This window comes from Rhipicephalus microplus, chromosome 4, assembly GCF_043290135.1.
Source record: "Rhipicephalus microplus isolate Deutch F79 chromosome 4, USDA_Rmic, whole genome shotgun sequence".
NCBI lineage: Eukaryota > Metazoa > Arthropoda > Arachnida > Ixodida > Ixodidae > Rhipicephalus > Rhipicephalus microplus.
The window spans coordinates 162908173-162928172 of record NC_134703.1 but is presented as its reverse complement, the minus strand read 5'-3'; the positions used below and the strand labels follow the sequence as shown (position 1 = coordinate 162928172).

Sequence of the window (20000 nt, the reverse complement as noted above, 5' to 3'; positions counted from 1 at the left end):
CTCACAGAACCTCGAGACATAAGACAGTATTAACAACTGCAAAGGTTAATAACAAAAAAAGTTTCGTGGTAGGTCCGGTTCACAAAGAAGGCTAGTTGGTTATATATATATATATATATATATATATATATATATATATATATATATATATATATATATATATATATATATATATATATATATATGTATATATATATATATATATATATATATATATATATATATACGCAAATTTACTGAAATGTATTGGTGTTACTGATAGCGTTCTTTGTCAAGTGGAGTACATCAATATAGACTACTTTTACGGATATACAATTAAATATAAATATTTGCAGTCCTAAATAACGTATGCAACTCGTGTATATCAACTGGAGGCTCAGTTGGTCGATTCAGGAAGTAGGCGTGTGTAGACAAACTTATTATTGAAGACAATAGTACCCATAGCAGTGCGCACATCTCATGCAGGATACATACATATACACGTTTTAGCAACTTGTTTTGCAGTTAAGCTTGGAATCGCAAGTTTATGTGAGTTCAGCCTCACGCAGTTCATTTCAAACCTTCGCAATTTACAAAAATAACAGCGCTGCTGTGGTAGACTTCGTTTCTACTTATCGAGAAATTTCGTTTCACTACTCCGGTGTGTAAGTATATATTTGCGTGGGGTAAACGCCAAGAACATGTACCACTTACAGGATTTCCAAAATAAGAACAGAAATTTATAATAATATTTCATACATGTTTTCTACCCCACATCAATAAGAAAAATTCGGAAAATCACGCTCTATGTCGGTTTGCTATTACGAATTAAGATGTTACATAGGTACAATGTTTCAAATAACAAAAAAATATAAGGCACGGGTGAAATGAGAAACACAAGCATCAAGGAGCTGGTAAGGCACAAACGCGACGTTTTTTGAATGGTGAGAAACCTCACGACCACAGATTTAAGTGTTTTTTTTTTCACGAAGACCTGAAAAATTGCTCAAGCACTGCAAGCGTGTTTAAAGTCTGGCGGGCGTATTCCAGAATAAACAGCTAGTATGGACACATCGCTGCCAGTCCATCCTTTGTAGACAACAATGAAGCGTTTTAAAAGGTCAGATAAATCCACGAAAAATTTGCCTCCTTCGGGGAAATTTCCACTGAAGATCATTCATGATGTTTCTCAAATGCCATCCTGTATCGAGAAAATGGAAACGGTATTTTGAGCATAAGAATGCGCTATGTAGCTTTGCCCAAATCTTGTAAACAGCAAGAAGTTGCTCTTGTGAACGTGACAAAATACAACGTGTTTTAAACATATCGTACACACTATCTACTATATTCCACAGAGTTCTGGGGAGCAAAATAAATCATTTTAATATGTGCACTATAACTCTTAATTAGATGGCAGATTTAAAATATATAGTGTATCAAACAAAGCAAGGGGAGCCAAAAAATTATCATAAAAAATTGGCAGATCCCACGTACATTGGGAATCGATGATGTGCGAATGCGAAGCATGAATGACAAATGCTGATGTGTCTCAATAAAATCAGCACAACGTTACAAGCTGGAGGTAAATGATGCCGTACATGAGTTCCATGGCACGATTTTCATGTTCAGATGTGTTGTTTACCTTCGTCATCTATTCATGTTCACGTGATACCACATTTAGTATATGTGGAGCTAGTGAAACGGCCTTGAGCACGCTATGAGCGTGGTATGTTGTCATGTTCTTACATGGCACGCGTGTTAGGATTATCATGTTTGAACCAGTCATATGTTTCGTCATATATTTCGACCAGCGTCTGTTGTCGCAGCTTACTGCATTCGGCGCGAAACGTGACATGCTGCATTTCGCACCGATGCCATAGAATAACATTACTCTATGCCGATGCTTTACCCAGACAACACTGCGTATCCCTCTTTTCGTTATGAAGGGGCGCGAGATGCGCTGAAGCGTGTATGCGCTAAAGCAACTCAGTGCGGCGTGCGTCTGTAAGTATATGGCAGGACCGGCTCCTGGAGACAACGCCGGCATGACGCGATGAAATGAACGCTGGCGAGCACGCACACCACGTCTCGAAATGTATTGGAGCCATAACTTTGGCATGTAGTCATGTACTCACGTGACACACATATGGTTAATATGCGTGTACCAGTTGAAATTGAAATTGAAATTGAAATTTATTTCACCACAACGATACACCGTGATTTACACAAACAAGAAACAATTGTGCCATGAAAAGTAGGAAAAAAGCTGCGCTATAGCAGCTTGACTAGCCCCACCTCCCATTTCTACAAGGCAACAGAAACAATGACACACACCTTCGTCACATACCTTCGTCACATACCTTCGTAATTCATTGATGTCAAATAATAAAATTCCACATGTGTGAAGCCAGCGGAGCGGCCTCGAGTGCATATAGAGTGCAGCATGCAGTCATGTTGTTACATGACACGCATGTCACGATTATCATGGTTGGATGTGTCATTTACTTATGTCGTTAGTTCTCGTCGCGTAACACCGAGTTTGGCACATGTCAAGCTAGCGAAACGGCCACCAGCGCTTCTTGAGCGTAGCATATAGTCATGCATGACACGCATCTTGTGTTTATCATGTTTGAACCAGTATCATACTTTTGTCGTCCATTCACATCCCGTAATACCAGATTTGGTATAAGTGAAGCTAGTGAAACAGCTGCCAGCGCATCATGAGCGTGGCGTCTAGTCATGTTGGTACACGACTCGCATCTCATGATTATCATGTTGGCAGGAGTCACATACCTTCGTCATTTATTCACGTACCGTAATACCAAATTTGGTATATGTGACGCATAGCAAAACGGCCGCGAGCGCATCATGAGCGTGGCATGTAGTCTTGTTACATGACACGCATGTCATGATTTTCATGTTAGGGTCTGTCGCTTGTGTTCACCATGCAATTATGTCATACCAAACCACATTTGCAACATGCCACGTGAGCGAAATCACCACAAGAGCGGCAGGACCATATTATGTAAATCATGACATTCATGGCACACATGTCATGATTTTTATATTATGACTAGTCAAATATGTTCTGCATATAGTCATGTTACGCCACAGCCAAGTTTGGTATTGATACAATAATCGAAACAGCCAGGAGAGCTAAGAGTCATAGGCGGCTAGAGAGAAGAATAGATAGACATATAGATAGATAGATAGATAGATAGGTAGATAGATAGATAGATAGATAGATAGATAGATAGATAGATAGATAGATAGATAGATAGATAGATAGATAGATAGATAGATAGATAGATAGATAGATACGCTTAAAATCGCTGAAGTTCGCTAAGAATTGCTTCGCGTTTAAAATCACTTCAAAAAGTGAGCCTATTTGCGACTCCAGCAATTTATGCGGCAACTAGCGGCAATATAGGAAAGGTGCGTACTGAGGTGCAAACAGTCCAAGCGGTAGGAGTCCGCCAGAATAGTGCCGCCTGTGAATAAAAAACGAACGGCCAAACAAATGTCTTCTTTCATGGTGAGGCATCAGTGTTAACCTGCTAACTCGAACGTATTAAGTGACCATTGTATCCAGTGACATGTCGCTGCGGCAACCGAAGTATGTAAACCAATTTTGCAGAGACGTGGGGAGCCACGTGCATTACACACACAACGCGACCACTTCAAGAACGCCGCTCGTGTTCGCCGGACCACTGGTGCCGACTAAAATACGATGCTCCGCGTCAACAACCCACTCCCCTTGTACAAAGCAGCGCGAACTCCTATCACCAGGCCCCAGAAACTCTCAAGTTCCCATGATGACCGTAGAGGGCCAAAAAGTCGACCACGGTGAGCTTCGTCATTTTCGCATATAGTGGAACTACTAACTCCTCTCTTAGCGGTCGGATAAGTTAGTGTGAATTTTTCCTGTTAGGGGCGCTCAACGCGGCTGAAATTTCTATTTCCGGATGTATCGAAACACCGTTAAAAGAGTAGTTATTACGTCGTTTTTTATACAAAAATTGAATATCATATTTTTGTTTTACCTTCAGTAATAATACAAGAGCAGTGATCGTTTCAGTTCAAGTATTGAGATTATCCTGACGCTGGAAAAGCAGCAGCCCATTGGCATCAATTGCGTTTCTGTCGGTCGTCTGGCCTCAACTGTGGCACAATTATGTAAAAGTTCCAAATCCGGACAAAGGCGGTCTCTTCCATTGAGTCGCACGCGATTGGCCCATACAAGCTGTGACGAATGCTGTGACGTTATGAGTGACGTGGACTGGGGTGTCACGTGACTCTATTTTTTCGGTTTTCGGAGAAAGGCGAAGGAACGGTCGGAGAGACTGTCCGAAAGCAACCGGATGGATCAAAATGGCTGCAAGGTGGCCTGGATTGGATTGAAATGGAAAAAAATGCGCGACTTTTCGGCACAGGGAACTTAGACAACATGGCGTTTCCCACTGACACGGTACTTCGCCTTGCCTGTGTGGTAGCTTTAACCGAGCAGAGGCGACGACGCGAGGTAAAAGATGCATTTGAAGAGTTCCGGCAATGTTTTCGTCTGTCCAAACGAACAGTGCGTAGCTTGTGCGACGAACTTGACCCTATCATCGGATGCCAGCGAGCCAGTGGCCTTTCCACAGAGAGAAATGTGTTGTGCGCGTTGCGATTTTTCGCCACCGGTAGCTTCCAGAAGAGCATTGGTCGCGAGGAACACATCGGCATGTCTCAGCCGGCGGTGAGCAACACCATCCACGAGGTGACGGAGGCGATCGTTACCGTGGCTGCTAGAAAAAGGGTGGCGGACTTCCTACTGACAACAGCTGCTAAGGATGAGGCAAAGGTGGAGTTTGTGCTGCGCGGTTGCACCCCAGGGGTGCTGGCGTGTGCCGATGGCACGTTGGTCACCATTCGCAAGCCAGAGGGATTCAGACTGGCCGACACGGCGAGCTTCATGTCCAGAAGGGGCTGTTATGTCCTGAACGTCATGATCGTAAGTACTGTTAGGATCCTTTATTACTCGCCCTTCGGAGCAATTGTTCAGTTGTGACGCCAAAGCTGGAAAAAGTAATAATGCAACGAATGAAAAAGAACCTGCAGGGAATTGGGTGCGAGCTAGATGGTGGCTCGCAAGGCCTCGGTAATAATAAGTGGCAAGTGTTTTGTGCGTGAGCCAGTTGCCGTTTTTGCACTGGCATGCATACGCAATTGAATTTTGCATTTTAGAGGTAATCGGTAATATGGGCAGCAGACGTAGCAGAAGTATATACACGACAGGGAAGTATTTACAACATGAAAGTGCTTACAATCACAATTGCACGAGCTGGTTTTGGTATTTACGAGTGTTCTTTCCCAAGAGCAACGCGCAGCTTTTCACTTATCGATCATTCAGTGGAAGTCGTAGCCATGTGTACAGCAGAGGTGGGGTCGGTGCCCCCACCCTCCCCCCTCCTCGGTGTGCTACACCCTGTCTTTCCTTCTAAGTGAAGCTCCTTGTACCAATGACTGTACTAGTACGCATTGTTTCCTGCATATGCGTAGAAAAAATGGATTTATTCTGAGTATAAATGCAGTACTATTTTATATCGCTCCTCATCGCAGATGTGCAAAGCATGGCTGCGCATAATTGTCATAGACCCATGATTCCTAGATTCGTGCCACGACTCCTGGGTGTGGGAACACCACTGCGTGCACGCCTAGCTGCACACCTGCAGCCTGGCGAATATCTGCTTGGAATGTATTAATGTGTACTATCTGGACAGAGCACTCAGCTTTTATGCTTACATTGCAGGAGACGCAGGCTATCCCCTCAAGCCATGGCTCCTAATTTCAGTCCTTGGCAGTCAACCGTGCAACACTTCTGAAGGCCGATACAACAAGGAGCACGCATCCATGCACAATGTTGTGTAAAGGTGTATCGCCGTGTTGAAAAGCAAGCTCTGCTGCCTGCAGCACTTTCGAACGATGCTCTACAACCCCGATCGGGCAGCGCAAATCATCTATGCTTGCGTTGCTCTCCACAGCATTGCGTTGCATGCAGGCGACTGGACCTTGGAGTCGGAGTTGGTGGCATGTCGTGGACATGCCACCAACTGAGGTTGACGATGGAGAGCCAAGGGGGAGCCATATGCTCACACCACGCAACGTGCTGCTCAAAGACGGCAGCAGCGTTGTCTTAGACCTTTTTTGAAGTACACAGGAACGGTGAGTTTTCATATCCCACACATAATTTATTTACACTGATTCTAGTGCATCTAGACATGAAAGGGCTGTGTTTGCCACATTTGAATACACAAAGTACTTACTTGTGCTTCAATATGAAGCAAGGTGGCAATGTCAAAATGCTGCATTTTCTTTAAATGGCACATGAAATATGCAACAGAAACACCTTTTTCCATATTAGCGATCACAGTCACAACAGACTAGATTGGAGCAAGCATATATGAGCGGCACTCTGTGCTGAATGTTGCTATCACAAAATTGTGTGAACAATGCAGCAACGTCTCAAAATTCTTTTCACCAGAACGCATAAAAATCGAGATTCCATTAGTAACATGTTGTATGAACACATGATACATAAGTCCATATCTTCTCATAGTGACTGACTACAAACATTCAATTGTGCACGCCAGGCTTGACGAGCGATTGTGCTCGTCAAGTTGTGCTGTTTTTCTACTCATTGTCCTAAACATTGTGTGAATGTTAAAATAACATTTAATTTGAATTCACGACTGCAGTCATGCTGCTATGCTAAGAAATACGCAAATCAAGACGGCAAACAACAGGCGAGTTGTTTTGATAACATACAGCATGAATAATTCGCTCAGCCATCTTGCGGCTCCCAAACCATACCACGTTCGAAATTTATTCCTGAAAAGAGTCGTTTACAATGAAAACTAGATGAAATCAATCGCTGGCATGTTGCTGTGATGACCATTTTCCTTTGTGAAACTGTGCGAGATGACCACTTACTAGCTTAGCGCTCCCAAACAAGATTCAGAATGTAGTTGTTGCATCTTAGCCTCATTGTGCTGAAATGAAAATATCACAGTGAACTGCAAAACAGTGTGATGCAAAAAGATATCACATTACTACACTATGTGGTAATGCTGAATAAAAATCACAGTGAGCTAGAAAACACAGTGGGACAATACAAATATCAAAGAAACATTAACAGAAAATGTCAACTATACACTCGTGGTCTCCATGTGAATGACTAGACACCTTTGAAATGTGGGTAAAAAACACTGCCACTAGAACAGCTCGAACATACATTGAGAAAAGCATATATCGAACATAAAAAATGCTGCACTCCTTGTACAAAGTAAATGCTAACCTAAATCTAGTAATATGTACTAAATGCAAACAAAACATGAACAGCACCACGTAAACATATCAAAAACACTAAAGCAATTATGAATGATAAAAAGTTGAAAACATGGCGAAAAACAAACTAAACTATGTATATGTCTCCCGAAGCGTATAAAATTGAAGATGAACAGCAGCACCTAAACACATTGAAACCGACAAATCAATAATGAACGATGACAAGAAAAAACATTGAACACATGACGAAAAATTGAACTAAACTACGTATCCCTTTCTCGCAGAAAGCCCTCAGCCATGGCCAGTGCCCTCCTGCACCACTGCCGCCTTCTCCTGTGCTGCTGCCACACGCCGTGCTGCAGAAGCGATGCGGGTGGTTGATTTTTCATCTCCCACAGCACCTGCGATGAATCATCATGGCGTAAATGTTTAAGTGAGCTGCCGGTAAACCCTTAACCATCTCGTGGCTGGAAGCTGCTCCTGCTCCCAAAAATTGCAACAAGCACAACAATTTCCACTCAGTTGAAGATCAACTGGCCTGATGGCATCCTTTGAAAGTGGGAAGCTTTGTGTACAAGCTATGCCCTCCTCGTGTGGACCTACAAACATTTGTTGAAACTGCTCTTTATTAATGTCCTCAAATGCATCTCTCACCATGAAAGAGCCCCAGGGCTAACCAACCTTTTGCCCGGCAGTTTATCATTGCAGATACCCGATGCCATGCCCTCAATACAATGCATGGTTCTTGTTTACCGCCCAAGTTGGTTTCAGTCATCATAATATAACATGAAAAATGCTTATGCCCCTTATGTAAAATGTAAACAAAGAGTCTACTCACCTTGAGCACCTTGTCGCCCTGCTCAAGGTTCCAGTCCTGCACTCAATAAAGCACTAAGTTCTCAGATGCTTGCGTATTACTGTGTCACTGCCATCTACAGCCGCTTCAGTGGCCTCCACATCCATTTCCACTGCAGCAGTGGGAACATTCGCCTGCTGGAAAGTGTAGTAAGAGTGATCTTTCAGAAAGTGGGTATTCGTTACTCTGGCTATTTTGCAACCTTAAGGACTAAACATCTGCGGAAATGTTCTGCAGCTATTCAGTGGTCATTAATGTCATGTATTACCATTTTAGTGCATGCACTTGCCCGCAGTCATTGCGTGTTTTATGATAAATTAATACCCCTTGTACTGCAAGGGCTGCGAACTGAGATTTTAGTTAAACCTACCCACTTTTGATTACTTTCTCGTGCACTTTATTCCCGTTTAACAAGTTTCCGCTAAAGGCACCCCTTCAGATATCAAACTCTGTCATGGTACCGCTCAGGAACCCGTGATACTGCGGCGGCAGAGGGCTTACCTGTTGATAGGTGAGACCAAAAACGCCACTGAAGCGTGTCATCCCAGTCAACTGTAGAACCCGGCCGCGGAAGCCAGGCAGCCAACCCCCTCCAGTGCCCCTGAAAATATACACTAATGTCACAGAACAAATTGCCCGTGCCATTCGACGGTCACTCACGTTTGTGCGTCTCTGATGGCGGCGGTGTCACGGCGGGCCTCGTGCACCGGCCTGCGCCACCAAGCCTGCCATTCCTGCGCAGGCACTTCATGGTTCAGCGCGTCGCTGAGCTCTTGCCACAGCCGCCACCGGTCGGTGATGGTGACGCCGTGCCGCAGCTCGATAGCATTCGCCACGAGCTGGGGATGTTCGTCCATAAAGGCGAGCACCAGCGCGAGCTGAGCCTCGGATAACGCCGATGAGCCGCTGCTGCTGTTGACTACTGGTACAGTTGACCTCCGCCACGATTGCGCTCGACTGAGCCAACAACTTCGAAAGTTGCGCCGTTTCGGTTTGTATAGTGAGGGAGATATGAAAACAGTAACTGCTTGAAATGGGGTTGTATTTAGCGCCACCACGTACCGTCCCGCTAAATTTAGCTTTATTTCAAAACAATAACCAGAAAAATACGTTTATATTGTGCCGTATTCCTTAATAAACGTTTGAAAACTTGTGCCAACACAATTTGATAATGATATAGTAGTTAAACATTTTTCAACACGTTATAAACACTTTTTACTTTGCTATACGGTCCCCAAGTCCACGTCAAAATGATGACGCGAGGCTTCATTTCGCTCATTGGCTGTTCACTTCCCTTCGTCCTCGCGACCGCTGCGGACCGCCCATTTTTTGACGTCACCGACAGACCGCCTCCGTCCGGATTTGGAATTTGTATATAATTGCACCACTGGTCCAGCGAGACGGGAGCTTCGGAACAGCGAAGGGCAGAGCGCTTCGTGGCAAGAGCCTTCGCAAGACCCGTCTAGTCTCACCTTCAAGCTTGCCCGTTCTCAACCTGCTCGGGTGTTCTTGGCTGAGGATTGAGTGGTTTTAACTTTCTGTCTTAGAGTCCGATTCTATAGTTTATCTGTTTCTGAGTCTAACCATATCTCTAGTGCTCATGACGACTACTTCTCCTGGTCAGGCGCGATCCACCTGGTCAGCGTTCCTGCCGTCTAATGAATTGCCTCTAGACTCCCTTTTCCACAGTGGTATCGACAGCATTCCCGTGGCACTGGTACCTACAAATGGAGGCTTAATCAGGCTTACAAACCCTCAGGTGGTCCAAAAGGAACTTAAAACAACTTCAAACCATTTCCAGACCATCACAGATGTGCGCCCATTTGGGCGAGAAGGTATTGTGTGTAGGTCGCCGGATCAGACCTGCATGCAGGATCTTCTCAAATGCACCTCCTTTGCTGCTATTCCGGTGAGTGCTTTTATTCCGCCTCCCCTTGCATGTACCAAAGGCCTTGTACGGGGAGTCGACTCCAAGCTGTCCAGCTAAGACCCTAGACAGGCTCTCTGAAGCAGGCGTAATTTTAATTTACCGGTGTAATCGCCTAGTCGACAAAGAGAGGGTACCAACCGAATCTGTCATCGCGACATTTTTGGGCACAAAATGCCTGTCAGAAATAAAAGCATAGCCATTGATCTTCTGAGTAGAGCCCCTCACTTCTCGTTCGATTCAGTGAAAGAACTGCTGGAGATTCGGCCACAGTGCGAGAGGATGTAAATCTAACGTTCGTTGTAGCACCTGTGAAGAGAGCCGTCCTTCAAGCAAGTGTACTGCAACAGCGGAAAAGTGTTGTCTCTGTGGGGGGAGTCACTGCGCCGACAACTCTGACTGTTCCGCTCGTTCCCGGGAGGTTCAAATCTTAGAAGATATTGACCGCCGTCTCTGTTTTCGAAGGGAAGCCATTGACATAGTTAGAGACAAGGCTTTTAGATACTCTGTTATCACAGCACGCTGCAATTCCAGTATGGACTCAAACTTATTACAGGCTATTGAAACTGCTGTGGAAAAGGTAGTGAGTAAGGCAATGGATAAACTCATATATAACCTTTCCGACAGTTTGGTGGGAATTCTTTCAAGTAAGATTGGACTAACAGTACAGACTAGTAAAGAACCTGCAGTATTGGACATTACCAGCGATGCCACACAGCTACCCGATTTAGTGTTGGACGAACGTTCTGCATCTGTCATCATCATCATCATCATCATCATCATCATCATCATCATCATCATCAGCCTGACTACGTCCACTGCAGGACAAAGGCCTCTCCCATGTTGCGCCAGTTAACCCGGTCCTGTGCTTGCTGCTGCCAATTTATACCCGCAAACTTCTTAATCTCATCTGCCCACCTAACCTTCTGTCTCCCCCTAACCCGCTTACCTTCTCTGGGAATCCAGTCAGTTACCCTTAATGACCAGCGCTTATCTTGTCTACGCGCGACATGCCCTGCCCATGTCCATTTCTTCTTCTTGATTTCAGCTATGATATCCTTAACCCCCGTTTGTTCCCTAATCCACTCTGCTCTCTTCTTGTCTCTTAAGGTTACACCTACCATTTTTCTTTCCATTGCTCGCTGCGTCGTCCTCAATTTAAGCTGAACCCTCTTTGTAAGTCTCCAGGTTTCTGCTCCGTAGCTAAGTACCGGCAAGATACAGCTATTATATACCTTCCTTTTGAGGGATAAAGGCAATCTACCTGTCATAATTGGAGAGTGCTTGCCGAATGTGCTCCACCCCATTCTTATTCTTCTAGTTACACCCTTCTTGATTGGTATTCTGTTGCTTTCTTTATGAAGCACAATGGTAGCAGTGGATCCCCCGTAGATTTCTTCCAGAATGTTCACATATATACTTCGTCTACGCCCTGATTCCGCAGTGTTTGCATGACGGCTGATATTTCTACTGAATCAAACGCCTTCTCGTAATCTATGAAGGCTATGCATAGTGGTTGGTTATACTCCGAGCAGTTCTCTATTACCTGATTGATAGTATGATTGTGGTCAATTGTTGAGTAGCCTGTTCGAAATCCTGTTTGTTCCTTTGGTTGATTGACTTCTAATGTTTTCTTTACTCTGTTAGCAATTACCTTTGTAAATAGCTTGTATACCACAGAGAGCAAGCTGATCGGCCTGTAATTCTTCAAGTCCTTGTCATCTCCTTTCTTATGTATTAAGATGATGTTAGCGTTCTTCCAAGACTCTGGTACTCTTCCCGTCAGGAGACACCTCGTAAACAGGGTGGCTAGTTTTTCTGCATCTGTAGGCGAGGCTAAGCAGTCAGGAACACAGGTGCACTTGGACCGCCAGCACATATCTGTAGCCGAGCACAAGTGCTGCTACAGATATGGAACTCAATATACGAACTAATAAACGTACCAGATGCCCTATCTTCACCAATCTCAAGTCCAAATCTAAACAGAATCAATCGGCTATTTCGCGTGAAGACGCTAACAAGGGCGTGACATGCGCCTCTGCGGTGCGCGAAACACCATAGGTCAGTTGAGGGTACTACAGTGGAACTGCCGTTCTGTATTCTCAGCTACAACCAACTTACATTAGTTTTTCAATAATTTGAATCTTGATGTTATAATTCTCCAAAAAACTTGGCTCACACCAGATAAATATTTCCATCTTGCAGGTTTTCGTTCTTTTCGAATAGATCGCCCATCACGTGGTGGTGGTTTGATGATCCTTGTATCAAGTAAATTATGGCATAGGGCGAAAATTTCTTCCAGAAGGTTGGACTCAGATTGTAAAGTATTAGCATTAGACTTGTGTCTCCCTGGATACCACCCTTTTTCAATTGTATATTGTTACTTCCCCTCCGGTGTGCAAAGTACGCGTTATCTTGACAGCGTTTAGGTAGCATGTAGAAAGGAAATTGTACTCACAGGAGACTTTATTTCACATCATTTGTCTGGGGGTATAAGGACAGATTCTTGTGGTAGGCGACTGTGGGAATAGACTATTGATCACAACCTCTCGTGTCTGAATAAGGGTCATGTAACATTTGTCCGAGGTCAGACTAGCTCTATTGAATTTAACGTTTTGCTCCAATGAAATCAAGGTTTTGTCATGGGCTGTTCTGGATTTGGCAACTAACACCGACCATCTTCCTGTAGTTTTTGAAGTTACTTGTCCAACAATAACTTTAGATCACACAAAACGCATATATATCAACTATAGCAAATTTCAAGCCTGCCTCCGTTCTGCCATTTCTAAGCTTGGAAATGCCAGTACTAAGGAGATTGCATCTACGATTGGTTCAATGCTGGAGGGATCTAGAAAAAATTCCGAATCTTCTATTCTATCAAATAAACGATCCTTATCTCGTTGATAAAACGATGAGTGTACGCGCTATTATGGAAGACAAAAAATCGCTTGGAAAAAACTTGTTTTTAATCAGAGCCCAACGCACTGGAAGGACTATCAATTGCTTGCTGGCGTATTTAAGCGTACAGTGAACCGCGCGAAAGAAGAATACGACAGTAGACATTTCGATTATCGTTCTAAATCAAAAACTAAGCGTGCTTTGTTCGCTTATCTTCAGACAATAAAAGTACTGCCAGCAACTTTAACGTTGCAGTCATGTGTCTTGACGCCGCAAGAAATGAACACCGCTCTAGAAGACATTGCGCAAGGTTTAGAACGCCGCTTCACTGCTACTTTTTGGCTATTCAGTTCATTGTGGTAAACTTTCCTGAATTTCCAGAAGTTTCTTTAGCTGAATTGAGTCAGACAGTATTAAGCTTACCGAGAACGGCTCCCGGACCAGATGGGATTACGAACTCTATGTTGAAATGTTTACTCCAGGGATCGCCTAATCTTTTGATAGAACTAGTAAATTATTCGTAAGGAACGCATGGATACCTCCAGAATGTAATTTTGCCAAAATTATATTGTTGCTAAAAATGAAAATGATGCATACATGTTGAATATCATAAGGCCGGTCGCACAAGGCATCAAACTTAGTAAAATTGGTTGAGAGAATTATCAATATACGAAATAATGAAATTATTACCATGAGGTCAGTTCTATGTCCCTGTCAAATTGGGTTCAGGGCTGGTTCCTCAATTTGGGATGCCCACGTTGATTTAGAAAGTCGGCTTCAATTAGCTCGGCTACTTGAAAATATGCAGCTTCAGTTACCTTAGACATCGCTAAAGGATATGATACCGTGGAGCACTGTATTTTGATAGATAGATTAGAATACATTGATTTTCCATCAAGCATAGTAGCGTGGGTTCACAATTTTCTTGCAGACAGGAAGTTTTATTGTTTTAAAGATGGGTCTTCATCATCTACTCATACCAAACGAGGGGAGTACCGCAAGGCTCGGTGCTTTCCCCGGTGCCATTTAATTTACTAATGAGCACCATTCCACGTAAACAGGATATAACCACTTATGTTTATGCAGACAATATCGCATTTTTTGCAATGGCAGATAACAATCGGACCTTATATGAACGGCTGCAGACTTACCTTAATATATTGGAGAGCTGGCTCGATGGCAACTGCTTTCTAGTTAATTCGAGTAAATGTGCCCTCCTTGTTTTCCCGCTGCAATACCCTGTGAACTTCTTTCTGTCTTACCATCATGAGGATAAACCACAGGTGGAATCTGTTAAATACCTTGGAGTAATTTGTCACACATCGCTCAAATGGCGATCTCATATCGAATATATCGCCGGAAAAGGTGTGCGGGCCATTGGCATATTACGTAGTCTAAGCAACTACCGCATAGGTATGAGAAGAGACACATTGGTAATGATATATCGCATGTACGTTCGTACCATTTTGGAATTTGGTTGTGTACATTTCTCTGGAGTTCCAGCTTACAAGTTGTGGTCTCTAATTCTTCTGGAAAGAGAAGCTTTGCGCTTATGCCTTGGCCTTTCCAAAATAGTTGCCAACAATGTGTTGTATCTCGCATCGAGGGTCCTTCCGCTTTCTTGTAGAATTCGCCTTCTGACAGTTCAGATATTCTTAAGAATTTATGAATCACCATTACGACATTCAGAAACAGCCTTTATTTCCACCCCGGATTCATTTTTTGCTGCTAGATGGCCGCGATTTAACACCCCACAACTTATATTTGTGCAAAATTTACTGGAGCCTCTAAACGTACGTATATGCGACATCATGCCGAGTCGTGATAATTCAGCCCCGGTGGAAATTCAATTCGACGACATTTTTCATAATAATTTCAAATTACTTCCCTATAATATTTTGGATGGTTTTCTACAAGATCACCTGCGCCGTATCACAACGAACGTTATTATTGCTACAGACGCATCGCAATATGACGAAAAGTCAGGTGTATTTTCAGCCCGATTTTAAATTGTATTGATTCCTTTGGACTACCCGATTTCATACCCGTTTTCGTGGCTGAGTTTCTGGCAGTAGTGCTCGCCTTACGCAAGTTTGATACAGCAAGTACATTAGCTGTCATAATAACCGATTCCCTATCTCTCTGTACGGATCTTTCTGTTTGTGCTGATAATCACGTAACAAAGGTGTTCCTTGCACTAGTACCTGCGCATTTGAGAAAAGTACGATTAGTTTGGGTGCCTGGACACAAAGGTTTGTTTGAAAATGAAATAGCCGATTCCTTAGCTAAGTCGTCAATCAGCGAACCGATTCTACCGCACTGTCTATCATCCGCTTACGTGACTGCTGCTCGATTCCGCAGACGTACGCCTATGGAAGTCTTAAAAGGTTCAGCACTAACAAACTCTACAGAATATGGCCGTTTATTATATCCCTGGCAAAGAGACTTTTGCCGCGCTCGAAAACAAGAAGTAGCTATCACAAGACTGCGTTGCCGGGTACCAAATCTAAATTTCTATAACACACAGGTCTGCTCAGGCACCTTCGCCACTGTGCGCGTTCTGTGATGAACTGGAAACAATAGATCATTTCTTTTTACCTGCAAGCCGTTTAACACCCTTTTTAGAAATACCTTTCCGTGGTATGGACTTATCTGTGCCTGTCATTTTGTCTTTTGGAGCTTCCATTTCTGGTTTCTCTAATGCGACAGTATGCGTGGCCGTCCGGGACTATAATGATGAAACTAATAGGTTGACTAATTAACGAGTTTCATTATCCTAACATGTCCACATAATTATATATGTATAAAATCAGATTATTGCTCTTTTCCAAGAATAAATTCGTTTATGTATATATTTGTATGCATTACATCAAACATCACACTTTCCTAGGCTATCGGTAATCTTTCTGTTATACCTCCATTATTCCAAATCTTAACAGTAAATTTTAAAACCACTCGATTCTTGGCTAATCCCTCATAGTTGGTATGTGCCACTAACAATAGGTGAACAACAAAGACAATTTGTTCAAATTGTCTGTGGTTAGCCGTGGTACATTTTGTCGATCGGCATTGCGAAGCTCCGTTTTATTTCAGCTTTGATATATCAATGCGTGCTTGTGTGTCAGACTTTACGGGCCGCTATAACGAAGCGAACATGTCTAGAGGCCGTGAACCATGTCAGCTGATCTGCTTCACTGACGTCCGGCTGTGCAGTCTCCAGCGTGAAAATTCAACGCCGGCAAATTGCTCGGAGATTGCCTATGAAGACGGCATAATCTTGCACAATGTGGGCGTATTTGCCGGTGAGATAAAATGCGCTGCTTTGCATCTGAACATGGCCCTGTTATTTTGCATGCACTACAGTTTTTGTCATGTCATAAGGCTTTTCGACTTGTACAGCTAATGAGATGCACATCTTGTAAACGTTTGAGATTGTTCGTTTCGTTGTCACATTCGGTGAGAATATCTTTACTGCGAAAATTTGTAGCACAAATCACAGCATAAGTTCTACCTGTTTCTGCTCAAGATGAGTCTGCTGCAATATATGCTCATAAATTCAATGCATACTAGAGCCAAGTGAAACTTTAGTACGTATACGCATTTGTACATTTTTCCTAAGTTTGCAATGAAGCATACTACTTATGCATCAACCATATAGTCCATCCAGTTGGGGAATTACCTAGCTTTTTCCTCTGAAGAACGTCACTAAAACAAATTCCTTATATTGCCATCCGCAAGAAAAATTCACAAAAACAGCAATGTTATTTCCACACTACCGTTTTATATATGCAGTGTTCTCATACGAATTCTTCTAAGTCAAGCATCACAAATATGTTCACGCTTCTACTAGAGTAACCAGGACTGTTTTTTTTCCTACAACCCAACCGTAGCCTCCAAGGAACTGCTCATATCAGTTTACGCTTGGATGCCTCATCGCTCTGAACCTAGCTCAAGTCAGCGGAGAATGTGTCATCAATGAAAGCAAGCTCATAGGCCGAAATCCTCGCAAAGTATTGTGAAACACACTTTATTTATTGAACATATTTTGTTCAATCATTTATGTCTTACTCTGCTCATGAGTCTGTTTTTTTTTCTTCTCAGAAAACTGGACTAAAGAGAGACCATTGATTTCCAAGCTACCCACATCCACTCGTAAGAAGCTCTACAGTTGCCACAGTGACGACCCCAAGTGCCACCAATACGCCAGACGGACAAACGGAAGCCTTGTACCTAAAAGCAGTGATTGCGTACGGTATGTTCAACCTGTATGAAAGTGGGTGCACAGATTGTTGTTCCTTATTTAAGGATTACTCAGTTTAAAGGAAATGTGCAGGCTTCCAAATTCTTGGACTGTGCATGCCATAGGGTTCAAATACTGTACTTCACTTTACGTGTGAAACTTTGCATAGAGTATCACATAACACTGGGTAACAAATGGGCTTGCAGTAGTGCATATTTAGCAGCACTTCTTTTTCACATTGTGTATAGATTACTGTGAATGTAAAGACTGTTGCAAGGCAGTGGTAGGTACCGCTTTAGTAGTGTTGAAACAGTTACTGATACCGCGTGCATGTCGGGAGTGACACTATCAAAGTACTAAAAAATGGCAGCATATCCAAGAGTGAATGATGGAGAGTGGGGCGAAGCATCCGTTCGTCCATTCTTTCTTGCTTCCTTCCGTCCATGCGTCCGTCTCTGTGACCGTCCGTGCGTCCATTCACCCGTCCGTGCGTGCGTCTGTTCGTGCGTCAGCACATCCATCTGTGCGTCCGTCCCTGCGTTCGTCCATGCATCCGCCCCTGCGTCCGTCCATGCGTCCATCCGTCGGTGCAGCCATTCGTGAGTCCGTCCATGAATCTGTCTGTGTGTCCACTCGTTCATTTATTCAACACTCCAAGTACCATCATCTCGCATCTTTTCATCATATATTCCGCATATGCACCGCTATCTAGCGGACATTCCAAGGACTAAACGAGAGGTGGCACACGCACACTTTTTTATGGCTTGAACTTCGTGTCTACTTCCCACCTTTAACCACCTCGAGTTCATTATATATACTAGTTCACTGTATTCATGGCACTGCAGCCCAACGATCGCTAAAACTTTCTAAAACCAAGGTTATGCTCAGCGAGTATAACGTAGCAACCCTTTCTTGTAGGATAGTGCTCAATGTACATCCCAACGGCTGCTCAGGGGGAATGAGAGACAGGAAAATTTGGCTTTTAGTTAACGCACACGCTGCGAAGTTTTTATTGTTCAACAACGCACAGAAGAAATTTCTCACCGGCACCACCTTGGAGGTCAAAATGTAAGACTGGTTACACGCTACGACTACTACTACTACGACTACGAGGGACGAACGTGTGCCGCTATAAGGAGCTTCGCCCCTAAAACTGCGTACGAAGTCGTGTTTTTATTAAGCAAGACATGTCCTGGAGAGGTAGCAATCGCGGAGCGGAACCACGAGAGTAAAATACCTAAATAAACGAGGAAGAATAAGAATGGAAGGATTACATTCGGCAAGCATTCTCACATAATGAATGATAATCTGTCACTATCCCTCAAGAGGATGGTATATAACAGCTGCGTATGGCCCGTACTTACTTACAGAGCAGAAACCTGGAGGCTTACAAAGAGGGTTCAGCTTAAATTGAGGACAACGCAGCAAGCGATAGAAAAAAATGATAGGTGTAACCTTAAGACACAGGAAGAGAGCAGAGTGGGTTATTGAATGAATTGGTGTTAAGGATATCGTAGTATAAACGAAGAAGAAATGGACATGAGCTGGGCACGTGGTACGCAGGCCGAAAAACCACTGTCATTAAGGGACTGGATTCAAAGAGAAGGAAAACCCATGAAGTGAAGACATGAGGTTAGGTGGGCCAATGACATTAAAAAGTTTGTACATATAACGTGGCAGCAGAAAGCACAGGACCAAGTTCATTGGACGATCATGGGAGAGGTCTTTGTCCTGCAGTGGGTGTAATCAGGCTGACGATACACCAAAAACAAGCACTGATATGCACGCAAGCAGTGAGCCTTAGTGTTTAAACGTATGTCAATATTTGTGCTTCGAAACATGTTTGTTTACATGACAGAGTTAACGCAATCTAAGTGAGAAGTAATCAGTAATTTGCATTCGCTTGCATTTATTCCGCTGTGACTCCATGACCATCATTCTTAGCCTGCCCAAGGGCTCCAGTTCAGCATCTGAAAGCTCATCTGCCGAGAAATGCCGGTGTTCAGTTGTTTTCCTCCTCTAGTTAATTGGTTTAGCTTGTTTTTGTAAAATGTTGTGATCACTCTAGACAGACTTGTGCAAGCAGCAACGAAAACAAGGGGCTCCCAGTTTGAACTAGCTGTTGTGGATATCAATGTGTTCAAATTGTCGAGAGATTTCCCCCAATAGAAATACACAGTGATTCGCGCTTTCACTTAACTGAGTTCAAATATGATGATGATGTGTGGCGCTTTGTGGCGCAAGGGCCAATTGATGGCCAAAGAGCGCCATTTTGATGAGTAGAGATGCGGACAAAGATATGTTGCGTGGGTGTATAGGGGCCTTAAAATTCCTCGCGATAATGCGGGTAAAAACATAAATATTAAGATCATGACAGTGGCGTGTTATGCATATTAAAAAAAGTGACAAAGGTTTTGATAATAAAAACATGTAAAAATATTTGGCACTAGCACAAGTGCCTCATCAGCGCCCTTGTGTCCAAGGGCTGCGAGGCAAGTGCTTTTAAACGTAGTCACTCTAGCAGCAACCTCTGTTGAGAGGTCACACTATGCAATGCCTGGGTATATTACATGGTAAAAACCGGCATCTTTTAAAAAACTAGCAATGATTTGAGGGTAAAAAGTGGTTCCCTACCGACAAACATTGCGCGGTGTAATGGTATATGTTGTCCGTAGGGTAATGGAAAGTGGTTCTTCTTAGAGTGTCTAATTGTTATTATTGGATTAAAACGTGAAGAACAGTTAATGCCTCACCACATTCGTCACACAATGGTG

The 20000-nt window shown here is 43.4% G+C and overlaps 1 protein-coding gene across 1 annotated transcript; it reads right to left on the bottom strand.

Annotated features, from left to right (window-relative positions):
* Positions 1-8179: 8179 nt before the first annotated feature.
* LOC142814054 (uncharacterized) lies at positions 8180-9044 on the bottom strand. The gene is made up of 3 exons (XM_075891996.1): positions 8822-9044; positions 8663-8762; positions 8180-8298 (listed from the first exon to the last, which is right to left on the bottom strand). The coding sequence occupies exons 1-3, from the start codon at positions 9016-9018 to the stop codon at positions 8197-8199; spliced, it is 399 nt and encodes a 132-aa protein (XP_075748111.1). The 5' UTR covers positions 9019-9044; the 3' UTR covers positions 8180-8196.
* Between the last annotated feature and the right edge of the window lie 10956 nt (positions 9045-20000).

Bases quoted from the DNA above. Each gene is read 5' to 3' on its own strand.
- LOC142814054 (XM_075891996.1), bottom strand. From the start codon at position 9,018: ATGGACGAACATCCCCAGCTCGTGGCGAATGCTATCGAGCTGCGGCAC. The intron at 8,763-8,821 runs GTGAGTGACCGT...GTATATTTTCAG, and splicing joins GCCATCAGAGACGCACAAAC to GGGCACTGGAGGGGGTTGGC. The intron at 8,299-8,662 runs GTAAGCCCTCTG...TACACTTTCCAG, and splicing joins TTGGTCTCACCTATCAACAG to CAGGCGAATGTTCCCACTGC.